Source organism: Odocoileus virginianus, chromosome 22 (genome assembly GCF_023699985.2).
Source record: "Odocoileus virginianus isolate 20LAN1187 ecotype Illinois chromosome 22, Ovbor_1.2, whole genome shotgun sequence".
NCBI lineage: Eukaryota > Metazoa > Chordata > Mammalia > Artiodactyla > Cervidae > Odocoileus > Odocoileus virginianus.
The window spans coordinates 28,919,908-28,935,857 of record NC_069695.1 but is presented as its reverse complement, the minus strand read 5'-3'; the positions used below and the strand labels follow the sequence as shown (position 1 = coordinate 28,935,857).

Here is a 15,950-nt window from a genome sequence, read left to right as displayed (position 1 = left end):
ACACGGACTGCAGCCCGCCAGGCTCCTCTGTCCATGGGGATTCTCTAGGCAAGAATACTGGAGTGGGTTGCCATGCCCTTCTCCAAAGGATCTTCCCAACCCAGGGATCGAACCCAGGTCTCCCACATTGCAGGCAGATTCTTTACCATCTGAGCCACAGGGAAGCCTCTCTCTAAATCAGAGTTACTGTATTTGGGGAAGTCACGTTTGTTATTTTTCACTTATGTTGATGCCAAGGCCAACATGGTCTCACTCTCTCTCCCTGGAATATGATTGATTTTCAATCATCCGGGTGTTTTGACAGTGAAGATACAACAGTCCTCAGCAGTGTTAAATGGTCAGTGCAGTGAATGTGTTAGTGTTATGTGTGGAGTTTTATATGTGTGTGTGCGTGTGTGTGTGTGTATACATATACACACACATATATATATGTAACATCTCTTTATTTTATTTATTTTGACTGGGTCGTGCTGTCTGGCATGGGGGATCTTAGTTCCCTGACTAGGTATCGAACTGGTGCCCCATGCATTGGGAGTCTTAACCTAACCACTGGACCATTAGGGAAGTCCCGCATCATAGAGTTTTGATGGCCAACTGATACCTATTAGGAAGGATGCCCCACACCTACTATTCTTATGTCTATAGGCTGCTTTTAGAGTATTGGCTCAGGGAACAAACCAGAAAATACTACCGGTGTATAACTAGATGAGTGTAGGCGATGAGAGGGCCTACGCTCTTAAAAGGTTTTGAATTTACTTTGCCGTTTTTAAATGCCGTTTTTAAGAAATTGGTTCTTCTAATCTTTCATTGTCAAAAAGTAAAATAAAGCTAAGTTCTGGAAGTAAAAGGGATGTTAACTTTAAGTGTAACAAATAGACAGTGCTAATGGAAAACCTCCGTGAAGTGAGCATCTGTTTCTAGCCACCCAGGCAAGAGTTTGCTTCTTTGCCTTCCATTCCAACACTCTTGGGCTCCCCGGGTGGCCCTAGGGCTAAAGAATCTGCCTGCCAATGCAAGAGATGCAGGTTCAATCCCTGGGTTGGGAAGATCTCCTAGAGGAGGAAATGGCAACCCACTCCAGTATTCTTGCCTGGAAAATCCCATGGACAGAGGAACCTGGCAGGCTGCAGTCCATGGGGTCTCAAAGAGTCAAACGTGACTGAGTGACTAACACTTTCACTTTTTTCCAAAGATCTTAGATAAGTAAACGTTGTCAGCGATGTTTCCTGGGTCTAGTACACTCACTCAAAAAATTCTGTAGTATTTCCTGGCTTCTTTGCTGTCTTGTTTAAAATATTTCAGAAGGGGAAGTAGAACTGGGGATTTTAGAGTGAGAGTAAAAAAACTTCTGAATCAGAGTTGAGGAGGTGGTCTAGGTAAAGAAACTAGTATAGTCTGTGCTAATTTCGTGACTTTCTTTATAGCTTCTGCCCTTGGTCTTTCTTAGACTCCTCAGGATGGCAGGAGAGCTCTTTTTCTCATGCTATTAATATTACACACAGTAATGCTTATGGGTATCTTAATCGGAATATCATCAATGAGATTAAGAGGGAAAGTCCAGTCTGGTCACTTGACTCCTGGTAACTTTTCTATTGACGGTGAGATTCAGTGAAACTTTGAGAGCTAATGTTTACATTATCTGTGCATTGTCTTTATCTCGAGTGGCATTCTTAGATTTGGCATTTGTACAGACCAGTAAAATCCTCAAAATTATTTTGGAAAACAGCCATAGATTTAGTTTGCTAACTAAGGAGAAAATAAAAAGTCCTTCTACCTATGAGCACTATTTTTTAATTGTATATATGTGTATACTCTAAAATGTATACTTAAAATTATGAATGAACTTTTAAATAGGAAAAGTTTAGCTTTGTGAAAAAAAATCACATTGTCTAGTTTTTGTTTTGTACACTTCATCGCAGACTGTTTAAAAGTTTTCCTGGGTGAAGAATGGTCTTTGTACCAGTGTTTGAGGATACAATCTAGACCATCATGTTCTCATTTAATCCCAGATTATTTAGTTTTTTTTTTTTTTTTTTTGGTGAATAACGCTGCTCTTAAGAATATGTAAGTTCTTAGATATAGCTAAATAAATGCAGTGTGCAATAGTAATAAGCGTTATTTTGTGAACATAAGTCTTTGAAATGCACAAGGTACATAAATATCTTGTAGAAGTAGGTTACGTTGTGATAAATATTTCAATCATTGGCCATGCTAATGCAAGTTTTCCAGAAATTTGAGAGGAACCTATGGTGTAGTGAATAAAAAATTAATGTTTTAGAAATGGAGTTTACTAGAAGGATCAACTTCAAAATGCAAATATTCTTATTTCCTGCAAAAATATGGTTTCTCCTTTAAAAAAAATTTTTTTTTTTTTTTTGGTTTTTCCAGCCAATCGACTTTGAAACAAATAGGATGTATGTCCTTACTGTTGCTGCAGAAAATCAAGTGCCATTAGCCAAGGGTATTCAGCATCCACCTCAGTCTACTGCGACTGTGTCTGTCACAGTTATCGATGTGAATGAAAATCCTTATTTTGCCCCAAATCCAAAGATCATTCGCCAAGAAGAAGGCCTTCACGCCGGTACCATGTTAACAACATTTACTGCTCAGGACCCAGATCGATATATGCAGCAAAACATTAGGTATCAAATGCCATTTATGGTGTTTTTGTCATTTGCATTATGTTCTATGCTGTGCATAAAATTTTTTCACCATTTGGGTGAGAAATTTTCATTTCATACTCCTTATTACAAGATTATTTTTAATTATTTGATGAAATTTTTTCAGTGGAGCAAAGAGTATATTAGACAGGAGGTACATAAATGCATCTACTCTTTTTATCATTTAAAGAAACAAAAGTTTTCAGCCTCTTTTTTCTGCCCTTGCTCCTTTTAAAACATCTTTAGTAATAATTTACCCTGTGCTTTTATGCTAACCATCCCAAAAAGCTTCTGCCATGAGTAAATAGGAGAGTCTCAGAAAGCTTATAACATTTATCTCTTCTCCACACATCAGAAAGAAAAGAAAACTCATGCCAGCACCAAGATATAAGAGCTAATTATTTTCATCCCTCACCTGTACAGTGGTTATAGGACTTATAAAATATATCTGTAAAGATTTCCAGCCTCAGCAAAATCTAATTTATCCTTCCTGATGAGGGTTGGCAGAGCATACCCCACATGACTATTATCCATCCCTGGTGATGGTAATTTTAAAAATTAGCTCATATTTTATTTAACTCCTTTCAGTACTGTTGATAACAGATAACTGTGTGTCTTCTTCTTCATTTCTCTGTACACTGGAATCAAGACAGATGAATAGGTAGTGAACAGGTGTATTGAACTCATGTAACTTTTTACGTCTCCAAATGGGATATGTTTTCCAATTTGTGTATTGGTTATCCAAGCTTGAAAAGCTCACCCCCACCCCAAATAAAAAAGGAGGTTAAGCAAATACAGATAAATCTACTCAGACCACAGGATTCCCCTTGAAGGGTGTAGTTCTGGGGTTTGGCCCAGGTGGGCGATCCTAGGAGGAATGGGACTATGGGAGTGGGGAGAGGAGGGTGGTCTCCTCACTGTGACCAAATCCCCACCATGATAAGGTAGTAAATGTTTAAGGAGTGTTCTGTGATAGAAAATTCAACTTCTATTATAATTTCTCTTAAGCCCTATATATTAGGGCTGCTGCTTGCTTAGAAGATATATTAGAACTATTTTATATGGACCATTGCTCTCCTATGAACTAGATAAGAGCTTATAATGAGACCTGTCAAATCTGCCCTAGCCCCAACCCACAGTACAGAAACTGAGTTCCTCCTCTTTCTGCTCTACCACCTATGTAACGTTTACTTCATGCCTGGCCATGCAACACACGAACCATGCTGCCTCCCAAACCACTGCCACAGAAATACCCACATTACAGCTGTTTGTCCCAACCATCACCTACAGAAATGCAAGTTAACATGCTGGTTGTGTCTGGGACTAAACCAGAAAAATCAGCTTCCTGTTTTAGATTTCATGTCTAAAGAAATAAACTTATTGCACTTTCATTTTGTAGATACACAAAATTATCCGATCCTGCAAACTGGCTAAAAATAGACTCTGTGAACGGGCAGATAACTACCATTGCTGTTTTGGACAGAGAATCACCGAATGTGAAAAACAATATATACAATGCTACTTTCCTTGCTTCTGACAATGGTACGTAATTAAATATAGTCACTGTATTTGTCCTGGATGTTGTTAAAGAGAGTAGAGCCTCATCACAAATGCATCGTTAGGAAATGAGGTTTTCTAGGAAACCCAATTGTCTAGAAAAATTTCATTCCTTCTAAGGTGCCAATGACCTTCACTCCTCTGAGGCCCCAAATTCTATTTCCCATTTCCTTTGGGCTTTCTGTATTTGCTGTCTTCTGGAATGAACGTCCCCAGGGTCCTTAAACCCTTCATGGTCACCTAGTATTGTGATCACAAGGCTTTGTGATTGTTCTGCCCTGCTATACCTTGATGGCATAGTAGCCCACACACTGTTTTTCAAGGTGGTCATTTTAGGTTTTTTCTCATCAGCATGTTTGCTACCATCAGTCTGTCCTTCCAGTCTGCCATGTGTTCTTGCCTGGAGAATCCCAGGGACGGGGGAGCCTGGTGGGCTGCCGTCTATGGGGTCACATAAAGTCGGACATGACTGAAGCGACTTAGCAGCAGCAGCAGTCTGCCATGTCTAGGAAACTCTTAATTTCTTGCATATGTTAAAATAATTGAATATTTGAGCTTTAGTATGTTGGTTTTGAAAAACATAAACATATAGTTTAGCATCTTTTTTTTTTTCTTTCTTGGTCTCGTCTGGATTCTAAACAGCCGAGGTTAATAGATAGCACTTTTTTCTTTAGATCTATAAGATAAAAATAACTTATGTTAAACTGGAGTTGGACTCGTTTTAGGTCTCAATATGATACGGTTTAAGAGTGAAGCTTTGAAATTCCACCTGATCTCCCCTCCCCCCTGGATCCAGACTCCATTTATACTATTTTTCTAACTGCAGGATTAGCAATGAGGTTTTAAATCTGTCCATTTCCTTTTTCTGGTGAATACGGATAATGGTAGCAGGATATAACTCGTATACAGGGGAAGATAACAAGGCTTGTACATAAAACTTTTAAAACAGTGCCTGGCACAAACTATACACTCAGGTAATTATTTCTATGATGTGTAAATAGTTTTAGAACTAAATCATAGCCATCTTTTAGAATAGTTTTAATGTTGGACTGTAAATATTAGCATCTAATAAAAATAGTAGGCTTTTTCTATTTGGTGGCCAAGATGTGCAGTTTGAAAAACATTGCCTGTCAACATTTTTGATAAGAACAGTCTCAAAGAACCATTCCTAATCCTGTGTAATAAGATTCAATGAGATCATTATCTGTTATAAATCTACGAGGTGACAAGATCAAAGCAATATTTCTTATCCTTTCTAATGTGAGACCTACTGTTCACATATTTAGAGTTGAAACTTGGTGGGAAGCACTTCTGCCATTTCACATCAAAGCAGAGCATTTGTGTCTGTTTTACATTTTCTGTAAGTGGTAGCTTTCTCCACCCTGAAACTTACAGTAATATATCTTGCACCATTATGTTGAGATTTAAAGAGCTATAAAATTATATGTATATGTGTGAGTTGTGAGTTACAACCAGATATTTCATTCACCAAGGTGGATTGTTTCCTAATTGAAAGGGTGTTTGATATGAGGGAAGTGAGCAGTTAAATCTGTGTAGCTGTGATGTTTTGCAAATGCACTCGACGTTAAATCACAAGGCTGGATTTAGAGCCCCAGTTCTGCTCCTTAATGTCTGGACAAGCTATTATAATCTGTATGCCTTCATTTCATTATTGATCATTGTTTTTGCTGCTTGCTATTCTCTGAAGTCGTTATGAGAGTCAAATAATGTGAAATGTGATAATAAATATGAAAGTAATTCAAACTATGGGGAAACATAGTGGCCCTCGTGGTTAGACCACAGCATTAGAATATTGTAAACAGCCATGCTACCCCTCCATCTTAACCTCCCTGCTCTCAGAACCATCCACATTCCTTAGAGAGGTCCACAAAGGTTTCTCCTTGTCCGCTCCTGAGGAGTGTTTGTGTGCATCTTCCTAGTTTCATGACCTTGGGCAGGTCACCTAAGCCTCTGGGTCTCAATACGCAGCCTTATTTAGAAAATTCTTGTATTTCTATTCTCTTAACTGTATATAATATGTAGATTATACAGTTAAATATAATTGTATTATATATTATATATTAAAATAATATAATTATTATGTTTACATATAATAACATTTCCATTACATTTTCTATATCTGTTATATATTTATTCATAAATATTTATAATATAGTAGAGTCCAACTCAAAAGATAAGTGTAGAGACAACATGTTATAGAGGATTGATTTGGGGTCAGGCAGACCCATCTCCACTAGCAACCCCAATACTTCTAAGAGGAAGCAACCATAACCAGTTTATAGAGACACTTAGGTTCCTGTCTGTTTAAACCAGCTTCATAGGATGACAATGAAATGATGTGTAGAGTGCAACCTAATTACTCTCAAGCAAGTGATCCGGCTCCTCCCCAAGATAAGGTCTGTGGGTCTGTAGACCATTTCAATATTTCAGAGTTACGTCTGGGCTTGAAAAGCACTCTGGGGTTCTTTCATGCGCTCATCTTGGTTCTCCATCAGTGAGTAGGGTCCTAGAGATCATGAGCCTGGGTTTCTGCTTGCTTATATCCCACAGTACCTAGAGGAGCCCACTGCACATGGGGCACAGAGTAAGTCCCCAGGGGCACGGGGCTGAGGTTCCGTGGCGGGGATGGGGGCTTGCGCATGCGTGTTGTCTCCGCCCTCCGTGCCTGAACCTCCAGCGGGAGGAGTGCAGGGTCATCCTAGAAGAGATGCAAGAAGTGGCCTTGTACCAAAACAGCAGAGATGCTGTGGCAACGAGGTTTTTCCAAGGTTATACAGTGATAAGGGCTGGAAAGCTAGAAACTTTGAGAGTTTCACTATAATTGAGACTCAAGGGAGAGGACTGTTGAGCATTGGTTTGTGATTTTTCTCCCTTTTTAGGAATTCCTCCTATGAGTGGGACGGGAACACTGCAGATCTATTTACTTGATATTAATGACAATGCCCCTCAAGTGTTACCTCAAGAGGCAGAGATTTGTGAAACTCCGGACCCCAATTCAATTAACATCACAGCACTTGATTATGACATTGATCCAAATGCTGGACCATTTGCTTTTGATCTTCCTTTGTCTCCAGTGACTATTAAGAGAAATTGGACCATCACTCGGCTTAATGGTAAGGACAGATTCATTATTTGAATATATGTGCATCTGAGAGGCTTTGAAGCCCAGTATGAAAAGTTCGTTTTAAGCGCTTTATCATCTTTCTCCTTAAATATATTTTAAAAGCTACTTAAAGTTTAAATAAGATACGAAAAGCACTTAAAGCCAAAAAAAAAAAAAAAAAACTTTACAGTGCAGGATAGTTGAAATCTGCTTTATATGTACCCTTCGGCACTATGTGTTTTTGAATCTTAGGATGTATAAACTCTCCTACTATATTTTTCCCCTTTATTGTATAGGTGATTTTGCTCAGCTTAACTTAAAGATAAAATTTCTTGAGGCTGGGATCTACGAAGTTCCAATCATAATCACAGATTCGGGTAATCCTCCCAAATCGAATATCTCCATCCTTCGGGTGAAGGTTTGCCAGTGTGATTCCAACGGGGACTGCACGGATGTGGATAGGATAGTGGGAGCGGGGCTGGGCACCGGTGCCATCATCGCCATCCTGCTTTGCATCATCATCCTACTCAGTGAGTACTTCCCTGTGTCTCAGCTTGAATTCCTTTTGCTTCCAAGATGTTTGGCAAAGTAACTTTTTTCTTTACAGTTGGAAAATACAAAGCAACTGTTTGCTTTTATTTGTTAAAATAGTCACAAACATGTAAATATCATGATTTGACCGCAGTGCATTCACTGATTGTGGTTCTTGCCATCTTGTGGCATCCAGGATCCTGGCTGAAAGCTTTTGCCAGCCCTGCTAGGAGCCACGAAGGGTTCCTGTTTCCCAAAGAATGGAGCGGAGGCATGTGCCTTCATCTGAGTTTGAACTGGTGGAGCCAAGAGTTCCCTGTTGCTCTCTTCTCTAAGGAGTTTTTCTTTGCTGTAAAAGTCTTTGCTTTTCCTTTTAGTTTCTTCCCTCCGTTTTTCATTCTTCATCTTTCATTATTTCCTCCATGGTGGGCAGAGTCCTTGTTTTTTCTGATCCAAGCTTCCCTTTCTGTTGGAATATCCCCTACTTCATAGTCTATTTTTCTTTCATTTGCTACTTCTAGTTCATTCTTTAGAATAGTTTGTCCTCTCCAATTCTTGTACTCGGGGATATAGTACTGTTTGTTCCCAAACTGGCCAGTGCCCACTTGCTCCTTCACTTCCTTTGACAGTGCTCTCTGCAAGAGGCAGAACAAATCCTGAGATCACCCTGTGCCTTCCTACCGGCTGTGCTCAATAAAAAGTAAAATTGTTGCCTTTCAATGGGCTCTAGCAACTCTCTTCCACCTCTGAGCAATTTCTCACAGCCAAGCCCACTTTAGAATGAGGAAAACCCTGAGCATCCTTGCATGCACTTGCCTGTTGGCAGCAAACCCAGCCAGCCCACCTCTTCCACGCCCGTTCCCATTTTCTGATGCTGATCGCTTGCAGAGCTGCAGCAAACTCTTCATAGGAAAATATTAAACAGTCCTAAGTTGAAGCACTTCTCTGAGGATTTGTGTCTGAATTTATGGCTCGTAGTTGATGATTTAGGAAAATAAGTATATTGCTTTCCTTTGCTTTCCTTTATAGAAAGCGCAGTCAGCAACCTGCTCCAGTCATGCAGGGATCAAGGTATTTGTTTCTGACGGGCTGCATAAAATAGCAAGAGATTGTATTTCATACAGCACATCAGATAATAGAAATGATTACACAGCTCAATAAATTGTCTGTCTTTAGAGCCAGTCTAGATTAAGGAATTGCTCCTTTTTAATATACTTTGCAGTCTTTGGTTCAGTGGAATGCAAGAAATTAACCACTGGAAAGTACTTTAGGAACCACTTCTAAGTATGCAGGTTAAAAGAACAAATTGCCTGGACCCTGTGTTGTATTGTTGAGTAGCAGCAGGACTTAGTTTATTGTGCAGTCATGCTATGCACCAATCACTTTCTTCAAAATGTTGGCCATTTCTTTTATGTTTTCTCCATTTACAAGTGTTCTGGTAATTTAGAATCCTGTCCTTTTTTTTTTTTTTTCCCCAAGCAATTACTGTAGAAGCCTGAGCATTTTTTACTTCCTATGTGGAGACTACTTTGACTATAATTTGAAACCTACATGCTACACTAATAATCCACTTGCTAGATTTAGCCCTGGAACAATGGCAAATGAGATCATGTATCTGGCTTTAAAAGGAAGATATTTACTTTTATGGCCAATAATAAAAATGTGCTCAAATAAGAGTCATTAAATCTTTTTGCTTCAGGATGTAAACTGATAGCTCCAGATTTTAGAGGGAATGCATTCCTAGATGTGCACTTGGGGATATGTTTCAATATCAACTAACAAGAGGCATACATGCCAACCTTATCAAGAAAAACTTAGAGCTGATGGATTGTGGCATGAAGAAGGACTCGAGCCATTCTGAAGGAAAATGAATCGGTGCTGATTTTAACATCAACCAGCTGGAAAATTTATGATTCTAATCCTGGTGCAGAAATGTAGAGCAGGAAGTGTTAGCGTTAGTCACTCACTCATGTCTGACTGTTTTTGACCCCATGGACCATAGCCCACCAGGCTCCTCTGTCCATGGGATTCTGCAGGCGTGAATACTGGAGTGGGTTGCCATCTACTTCTCCAGGGGATCTTCCCGACCCAGGGATCGAACCCAGGTCTCCCACATTGCAGGCAGATTCTTTTACCCTCCGAGCCACCGGGGATGTTATTTCAGTGCTCAAACTAATCCCCTGGCCTCCTTACCTGAAGCATGCTGTTGAACAGGAAAGAGAAAAGCACAGCAGCATGAAAGAAAGACCCAGGCCCTTGGGAGTCAAAAATCCTCGAGATCAAGTCTCTGATCCAGGTCTAGTTTGCTGCAAAGGCATCTTGGCAAGTACTGCCTGTCCTTGATGCGTGTGCTGAGAGAGGAGAATGATGGGGATCGTTTGGGGAGGAGAATGATGACTGATCAACTGGAATGCAATGGCAATTAAATAATGAGTGGTGATGTCACCTATTGTATTTTGTTGTTTTAGACTTTACAGTCCTTTATATGACACATATCCTATCCTCTAGCAAGACAAAGAAAAAGATAGAAATAGTTATTGTCCCCATTTGCAGATAGTAAAACTGAGGACAGACATCCACTCAGTGAATTCATAGGGTACTAGTTTCTAGAACAATCTAAACCTGGTTCTCAGGGTGTCTGCCCTGTCTTGTTTCTTGTCATGTGAGGCTAGGATTAGGTAACAGAGTAGAAGATGCATTGCAAGTTTTCCAGCTATATGAATATAAATTATTAGTCTTGAAGACTGTGATTAGATAAAGTCGAGTTTTTAAAATTATGGTATCATATGTCTTTACTCTCTTTCTGCCTAGTTCTCGTTCTGATGTTCGTGGTATGGATGAAACGCCGGGATAAAGAACGCCAGGCCAAACAACTTTTAATTGATCCAGAAGATGATGTAAGAGATAATATTTTAAAATATGATGAAGAAGGTGGAGGAGAAGAAGACCAGGTGAGCAATGTTTTTAAATCTCTAAGTGAAATCTTACCGTCTTACATTTTAAATGGTAGGGAAAATACTAATACATACAATAAAAGAATAGTATCAAATGTCTTTTCCTTGATTACACTATCAAAGGCTTGGTGAATTTTTTCCAACCTGCACTGCCCATTGAATTTTTTTCTAAAGTGCTAAATGTCATTGTATTTATTATGAAAGGATAGTTAACGTTGTTTTGAGGAGCCTAGGATTTATACCTAATGCCGGTTATAACTGTACTGATAAAAATGTTTTTCATTGCAGTTTTTCTTCACTGGATATCCAAAATAAAAGTAAAAGTAGTTTCTGCACTGAGATTTGGATATTTCTGTAGCAGAAAAAGCACAGACTGTTCACTTCATAAACATTTACCAAGCACAGTCAATAATCTAGGCACGATTTTAATCATTGGGGATACAGGGGTGGGCAGAGCCAACAATGATTTGCACTGAAGAGTCTTACATTTTTTGGCCACTCTGCACGTGGCTTGTGGGATCTTAGTTCCCCAGCCAAAGACTGAACCCAGGCCACAGCAGTGAAGAAAGCTCAGAGTCCCAACCACTAGACCACCAGGGAATTCCCACGAGTCTTAGATTATTGAGAAATATTTGCAGTTAGAGACAGTATCTAGCTAATGTCTGCATCCGTGATGTCGGTCATGGGGTCTGGCTTATTGTAGTTGCTTAGTAAATGTTGGCGCATCCTTGGTGGTTCATCAGTAAAGAATCTGCCTGCAGGAGATGCAGGTTCAATCCCTGGGTCAGAAAAATCCCTAACGGAGGGCATGGCAACCCACTCTAGTATTCTTGCCTGGAAAATCCCATGGACAGAGGAGCCTGGTGGGCTACAGTCCATGGGGTCGCAAAGACTTGGACCCAACGGAAGTGACTGAGCGCAGTAAATGTTGAGCTCATGACTGGCTGTAAAATAATGTGAGTTTCTGTGTGTATGTGAGGAACTGCATCCCTGTTCAAGGGAATGACCAGTAGGTGGAAAGTAAAAAATTTTATCTCCTGGGAAGCAACATTTTAGATACCAAAGATCTGTACTATTAATGCACACCAGGCATTCTGCTAAGTACATTAAATGCTGCTATCTCTTAAATCTTTGAAACCTGTCATACTGTACTGTGACCATCTCCACTTTTGTGTTAAAAAACAGAGCCTAGGGATGGTGTTCAGTCATTCAGTTGTGTCTTGACTCTTTGCGACCCAATGAACTGTAGGCTCCTCTGTCCATGGGATTCTCCAGGCAAGAATACTGGAGTGAATTGCCATGCCCTCCTCTAGGGGATCTTCCTGACCTAGGAATTGAACCCAAGTCTCTTATGTCTTCTGTGTTAACAGGTAAGTTCTTTACAACTAGCCCTACCTGGGAAGCCCTGGTGGGATTCTGTAAACTCACAAAACTAGGAAGTGATAGAGGTAGGATTTGAATCCAGGTCTATATGATATTAGTGTCTAAACTCACTGCTCTGATCTAGCTCCTTTTGAAATTATCTAAGAGATATGAGTATAAACCATGAGCGATCACTGTGACAGGTATTTCTTAGGTACATTTGATAGTTCTCATGTCCATTTGCTAATACAAGTGTTGAGGTAGCAGTTGAGCGAAGAACCCAGAATCCTTGAATCTTAAATCATTATCAGTAAATTCAAGGTACTCTGTCTAGATATTAGTGGTAGGACTGTTAACATGAAAAAGAGCAAATTTCATGAACATGAGTTCTCTTTCTCTTCTTTACTCCTTTGAGGAAATAATATCTCACTCTCTGTTTTACAAAGCACGTTCATGCCCATTGTGTTTCATCTTGGTGGTGGGCCCATCAGAGTTTTCCATTTTCCATTTGAACAGGTTTTGCGATTTACTCTCCAAGTCTGTAACTGGCAGAGTCAGAAGTCAAGCCCGCAATCTTCTGATATCCAATTCCGTGCTTGGTTTACAATACCTCAACTCTTCATTTAGGAAAGCTGCATATTTTAAATCTGTTGAAAACTTGACTCGTGTGTAAAGCTGTTTTGAATACTGACTAATTAAAGTGGCTCTATAAATATGCCCCAGGGTTTCTTGCTTATGAATGTCTTTGGATATTAAAATTCATGTTTGGCTTAATCCCTCATTAATCTGTCCTTTCACTTTCCTGAGCTATGTTCAAGAACAGCTAACGTTATCTGATCCCATTATCTCATAAATCTTCTTGCAGCATTTTATTTTTCATGTCACCATGCATAATTTTCTAGGCATAAACCTAAACCCAACTCCATGGAGTTTCAGTAGAAATAGCAATAAGTAGTAGGACACTAGTCATGACTGGATGCTGCATAGAATCAAGAACCAAGATATTTCTCAGCATCTGAACGTCTGGACCAGGGTACTTGATGTCACCTGAGTTGGCTTTTTCTCCCCACTTCCTCCCCACCAATTACTTTAAGAAATTGTTTAATGAAGTTTTATTGTTGTAGTTATTCTAGGAAAGACTTACTTCCATTACTGGGACTTCCTTGGCAGCCCAGTGGTTAAGACTCCGAGATTCCAATGCAGAGGACATGGGTTTGATCCCTGCTCAGGAACTGAGATCCCATGTGCCCTGGGACATGGCCTTTCCTCACTTTATCTGCTTAGATTGATGCTTGATAGCAAGGTAAAACTTACCTATTGCCAGGTTTATTAAAACTCTTATCACAGATCTTCAACCGCTTCCTTACATGACCCTGAAAATTTTCTTTGCCCCCAGACCAACTCTTGGACATGAATGTGTTGCTTCCTACACACTTTCTTAATAGACCAAAGACTTTTCTGGAACTCTCTCTGTGTTGACCTCCGTGGCTCATGTTCTTTTTTTATGATTATTTATTTATCTTTGGCTGTGCTGACTGTTTGTTGCTGTTGCATGGGCTTTCTCTAGTTGCAGCGAGCAGAGGCTACTCTCTAGTTTTCGTGCAAGGCCTCCTCATTGCAGTGACATCTCTTCTGAAGCAATGATTCTAGGGCGCATGGGCTTCAGTAGTTACAGCTCAAAGGCTAGTTGCCCCAAGGATCTTAGTTCCTGGAACAGGAATAGAACCCATGTCCCCTGAATTGGCAGGTGGATTCTTAACCACCGGACCACCAGGGAGGTTCTTTTTTTAAACTTTTTAAAAATCATTTCTTTTTTGAAATAGTCCTGGAAATCTTGTCACATTTGTTGTTGTTGCGGCCTCTTGGTTCCTTGATGGCATTTTAGTCCAGATTGAGATCTTCTGCCCATTTCTGATCCTGTTACGTTTCCCATTTGCATTTCTCATTATAGAAGATTGTGACACAATTGGTAATGGATTTTTAATTCACCCTAATTTTTACCTCATAATAGTGGAATAAAATATGCAGCATTGGAAGTCTATACCAAAGGCTCTGTCTCCTCTGCCTCTAAAATGATCCATGAAATCCATTCACTTTCACCCTCATCAAGGCCATTGCCTTCACTTAGGTCATAATCATCACTCGCCTTCTCATGAGTGTCCTGTCCATGGACACACACTCCATCTGCTCTTGGTTGTTGTCGTTTAGTCACTCAGTCATGACCAATGCTTTGTCACCTCTTGGACTGCAGCATGCCAGACTTCCCTGTCCTTCACTATTTCCCAGAGTTTGCTCAAACTCATCTTCTTTGAGTCATGATGCCATCCAACCATCTCATCCTCTGTCTTCCTCTCTACCTCCTGCCCTCAACCTTTCCCAGCATCAGGGTCTTTTCCAGTGAATCAGCTCTTGGCATCAGGTAGCCATAGTATTGGAGCTTCAGTCCTTCCAATGAATATTCAGGGTTGATTTCCTGGGCTTCCCTCGTGGCTCAGCTGGTGAAGAATCCACCTGCAGTGTGGGATACCTGGGTTTGATCCCTGGGTTTGGGAAGATCCCCTGGAGAAGGGAAAGGCTACCCACTCCAGTATTCTGGCCTGGAGAATTCCAAAGACTGTGTAGTCCATGGGCTCACAAAGAGTAGGACATGGCTGAGCAACTTTCACTTTCACTTTCCTGCTGTTTGGAAATTATCAAATCCCTCTTTAGCATGACAGATCTATGGCCCTACACCCATCCTTTGGTGGACTCGCTCATGCCTGGGGGATAAAGGCCTGTGGGAAGGATTGGTGGTGGGTAAAGTTTCCCCAAGGATGTGACTCCATCAAGCCTGTGCACTCATGGCCACTAAAGCTTCCTTCAAAGTCAAGGTGATTTGTCCTTCCATCATTTAATGACACTTCTTCTCACTCCTCCTCCAGGGATAAGAGCAGCTATGGGTCTTCTTTCTTCTAGAAAGGGCATATCAGTTTCTTTATTTTCATTCGGTTAGATCTCATGCTTTCAGCTATCTTATAGTCTCAGAAATCTGTGATTTGGTAACATACTGGACTCATTCTTAGCATTAGAGGATGAATGATAATCTCATTTTTTTTTCATCCCAACCAGAAGCAGAAGGCTTCCTCCAGGTTTAAGAGTAGAACCATCACTCATGTCAACAAAACATGTGTCTAGGACTTCCTTGGTGGTTGAGTGGTTAAGACTTCGCCTTCCAATGCAGGGGGTGTGGGTTCAATCCTTGGTGTAGGAAGATAAAATCCCACATTCCTAATGGCCAAACAACCAAAACATAAAGCAGAAACAATATAGTAACAAATTCAGTAAAGACTTGAAAAATGGTGCACATCAAAAAAAAATCTTTAAAAAGGAGCATGTTTCCCTCACCCCAGAAACTTTTTGTGTACCCCACTTCCAGGCAATATGCCCTCAGTCAAAAGTAACCAGTAGTTTTTATTTCTGTTACATAGATCAGCATTTCGTGGTTTTGGATTTTATTGTAAAAATGAATGTCATATACAATAGGTACTCTCTTGTCTGAATTCTTTCACTCAGTTTTATCTGTATGACTCACATCCATGCTACATTTGGAGGTAATTCATTTTTTTGTCATTGCCAAATACTATTCTGTTGTGATAATTAGCCATATTTATCATTTCTACTAAAATTGGACATTTAAGTGGATTTGGTTTTGAGTTATGAATAAAACTGCTGTGAGTGTTCTTAGGCATATGTTTTGGTGCATTTCTGTTGGTGTGTACTTAG

The 15,950-nt window shown here is 40.0% G+C and overlaps 1 protein-coding gene and 1 pseudogene across 1 annotated transcript in view; one reads left to right on the top strand and one right to left on the bottom strand.

Moving 5' to 3' along the window:
- The window catches only part of CDH2 (cadherin 2), a 248,326-nt gene that overhangs the window by 203,587 nt on the left and 28,789 nt on the right, over positions 1–15,950 (top strand). The window contains exons 10-14 of the mRNA XM_020870897.2: positions 2,389–2,642; positions 4,060–4,202; positions 7,118–7,351; positions 7,638–7,871; positions 10,684–10,823. Coding sequence (XP_020726556.1) covers positions 2,389–2,642; positions 4,060–4,202; positions 7,118–7,351; positions 7,638–7,871; positions 10,684–10,823 — 1,005 coding nt within the window. The remainder of the gene's footprint in view (positions 1–2,388; positions 2,643–4,059; positions 4,203–7,117; positions 7,352–7,637; positions 7,872–10,683; positions 10,824–15,950) is intronic.
- LOC139030325 (NADH dehydrogenase [ubiquinone] 1 alpha subcomplex assembly factor 2 pseudogene) lies at positions 8,032–10,074 on the bottom strand (annotated as a pseudogene).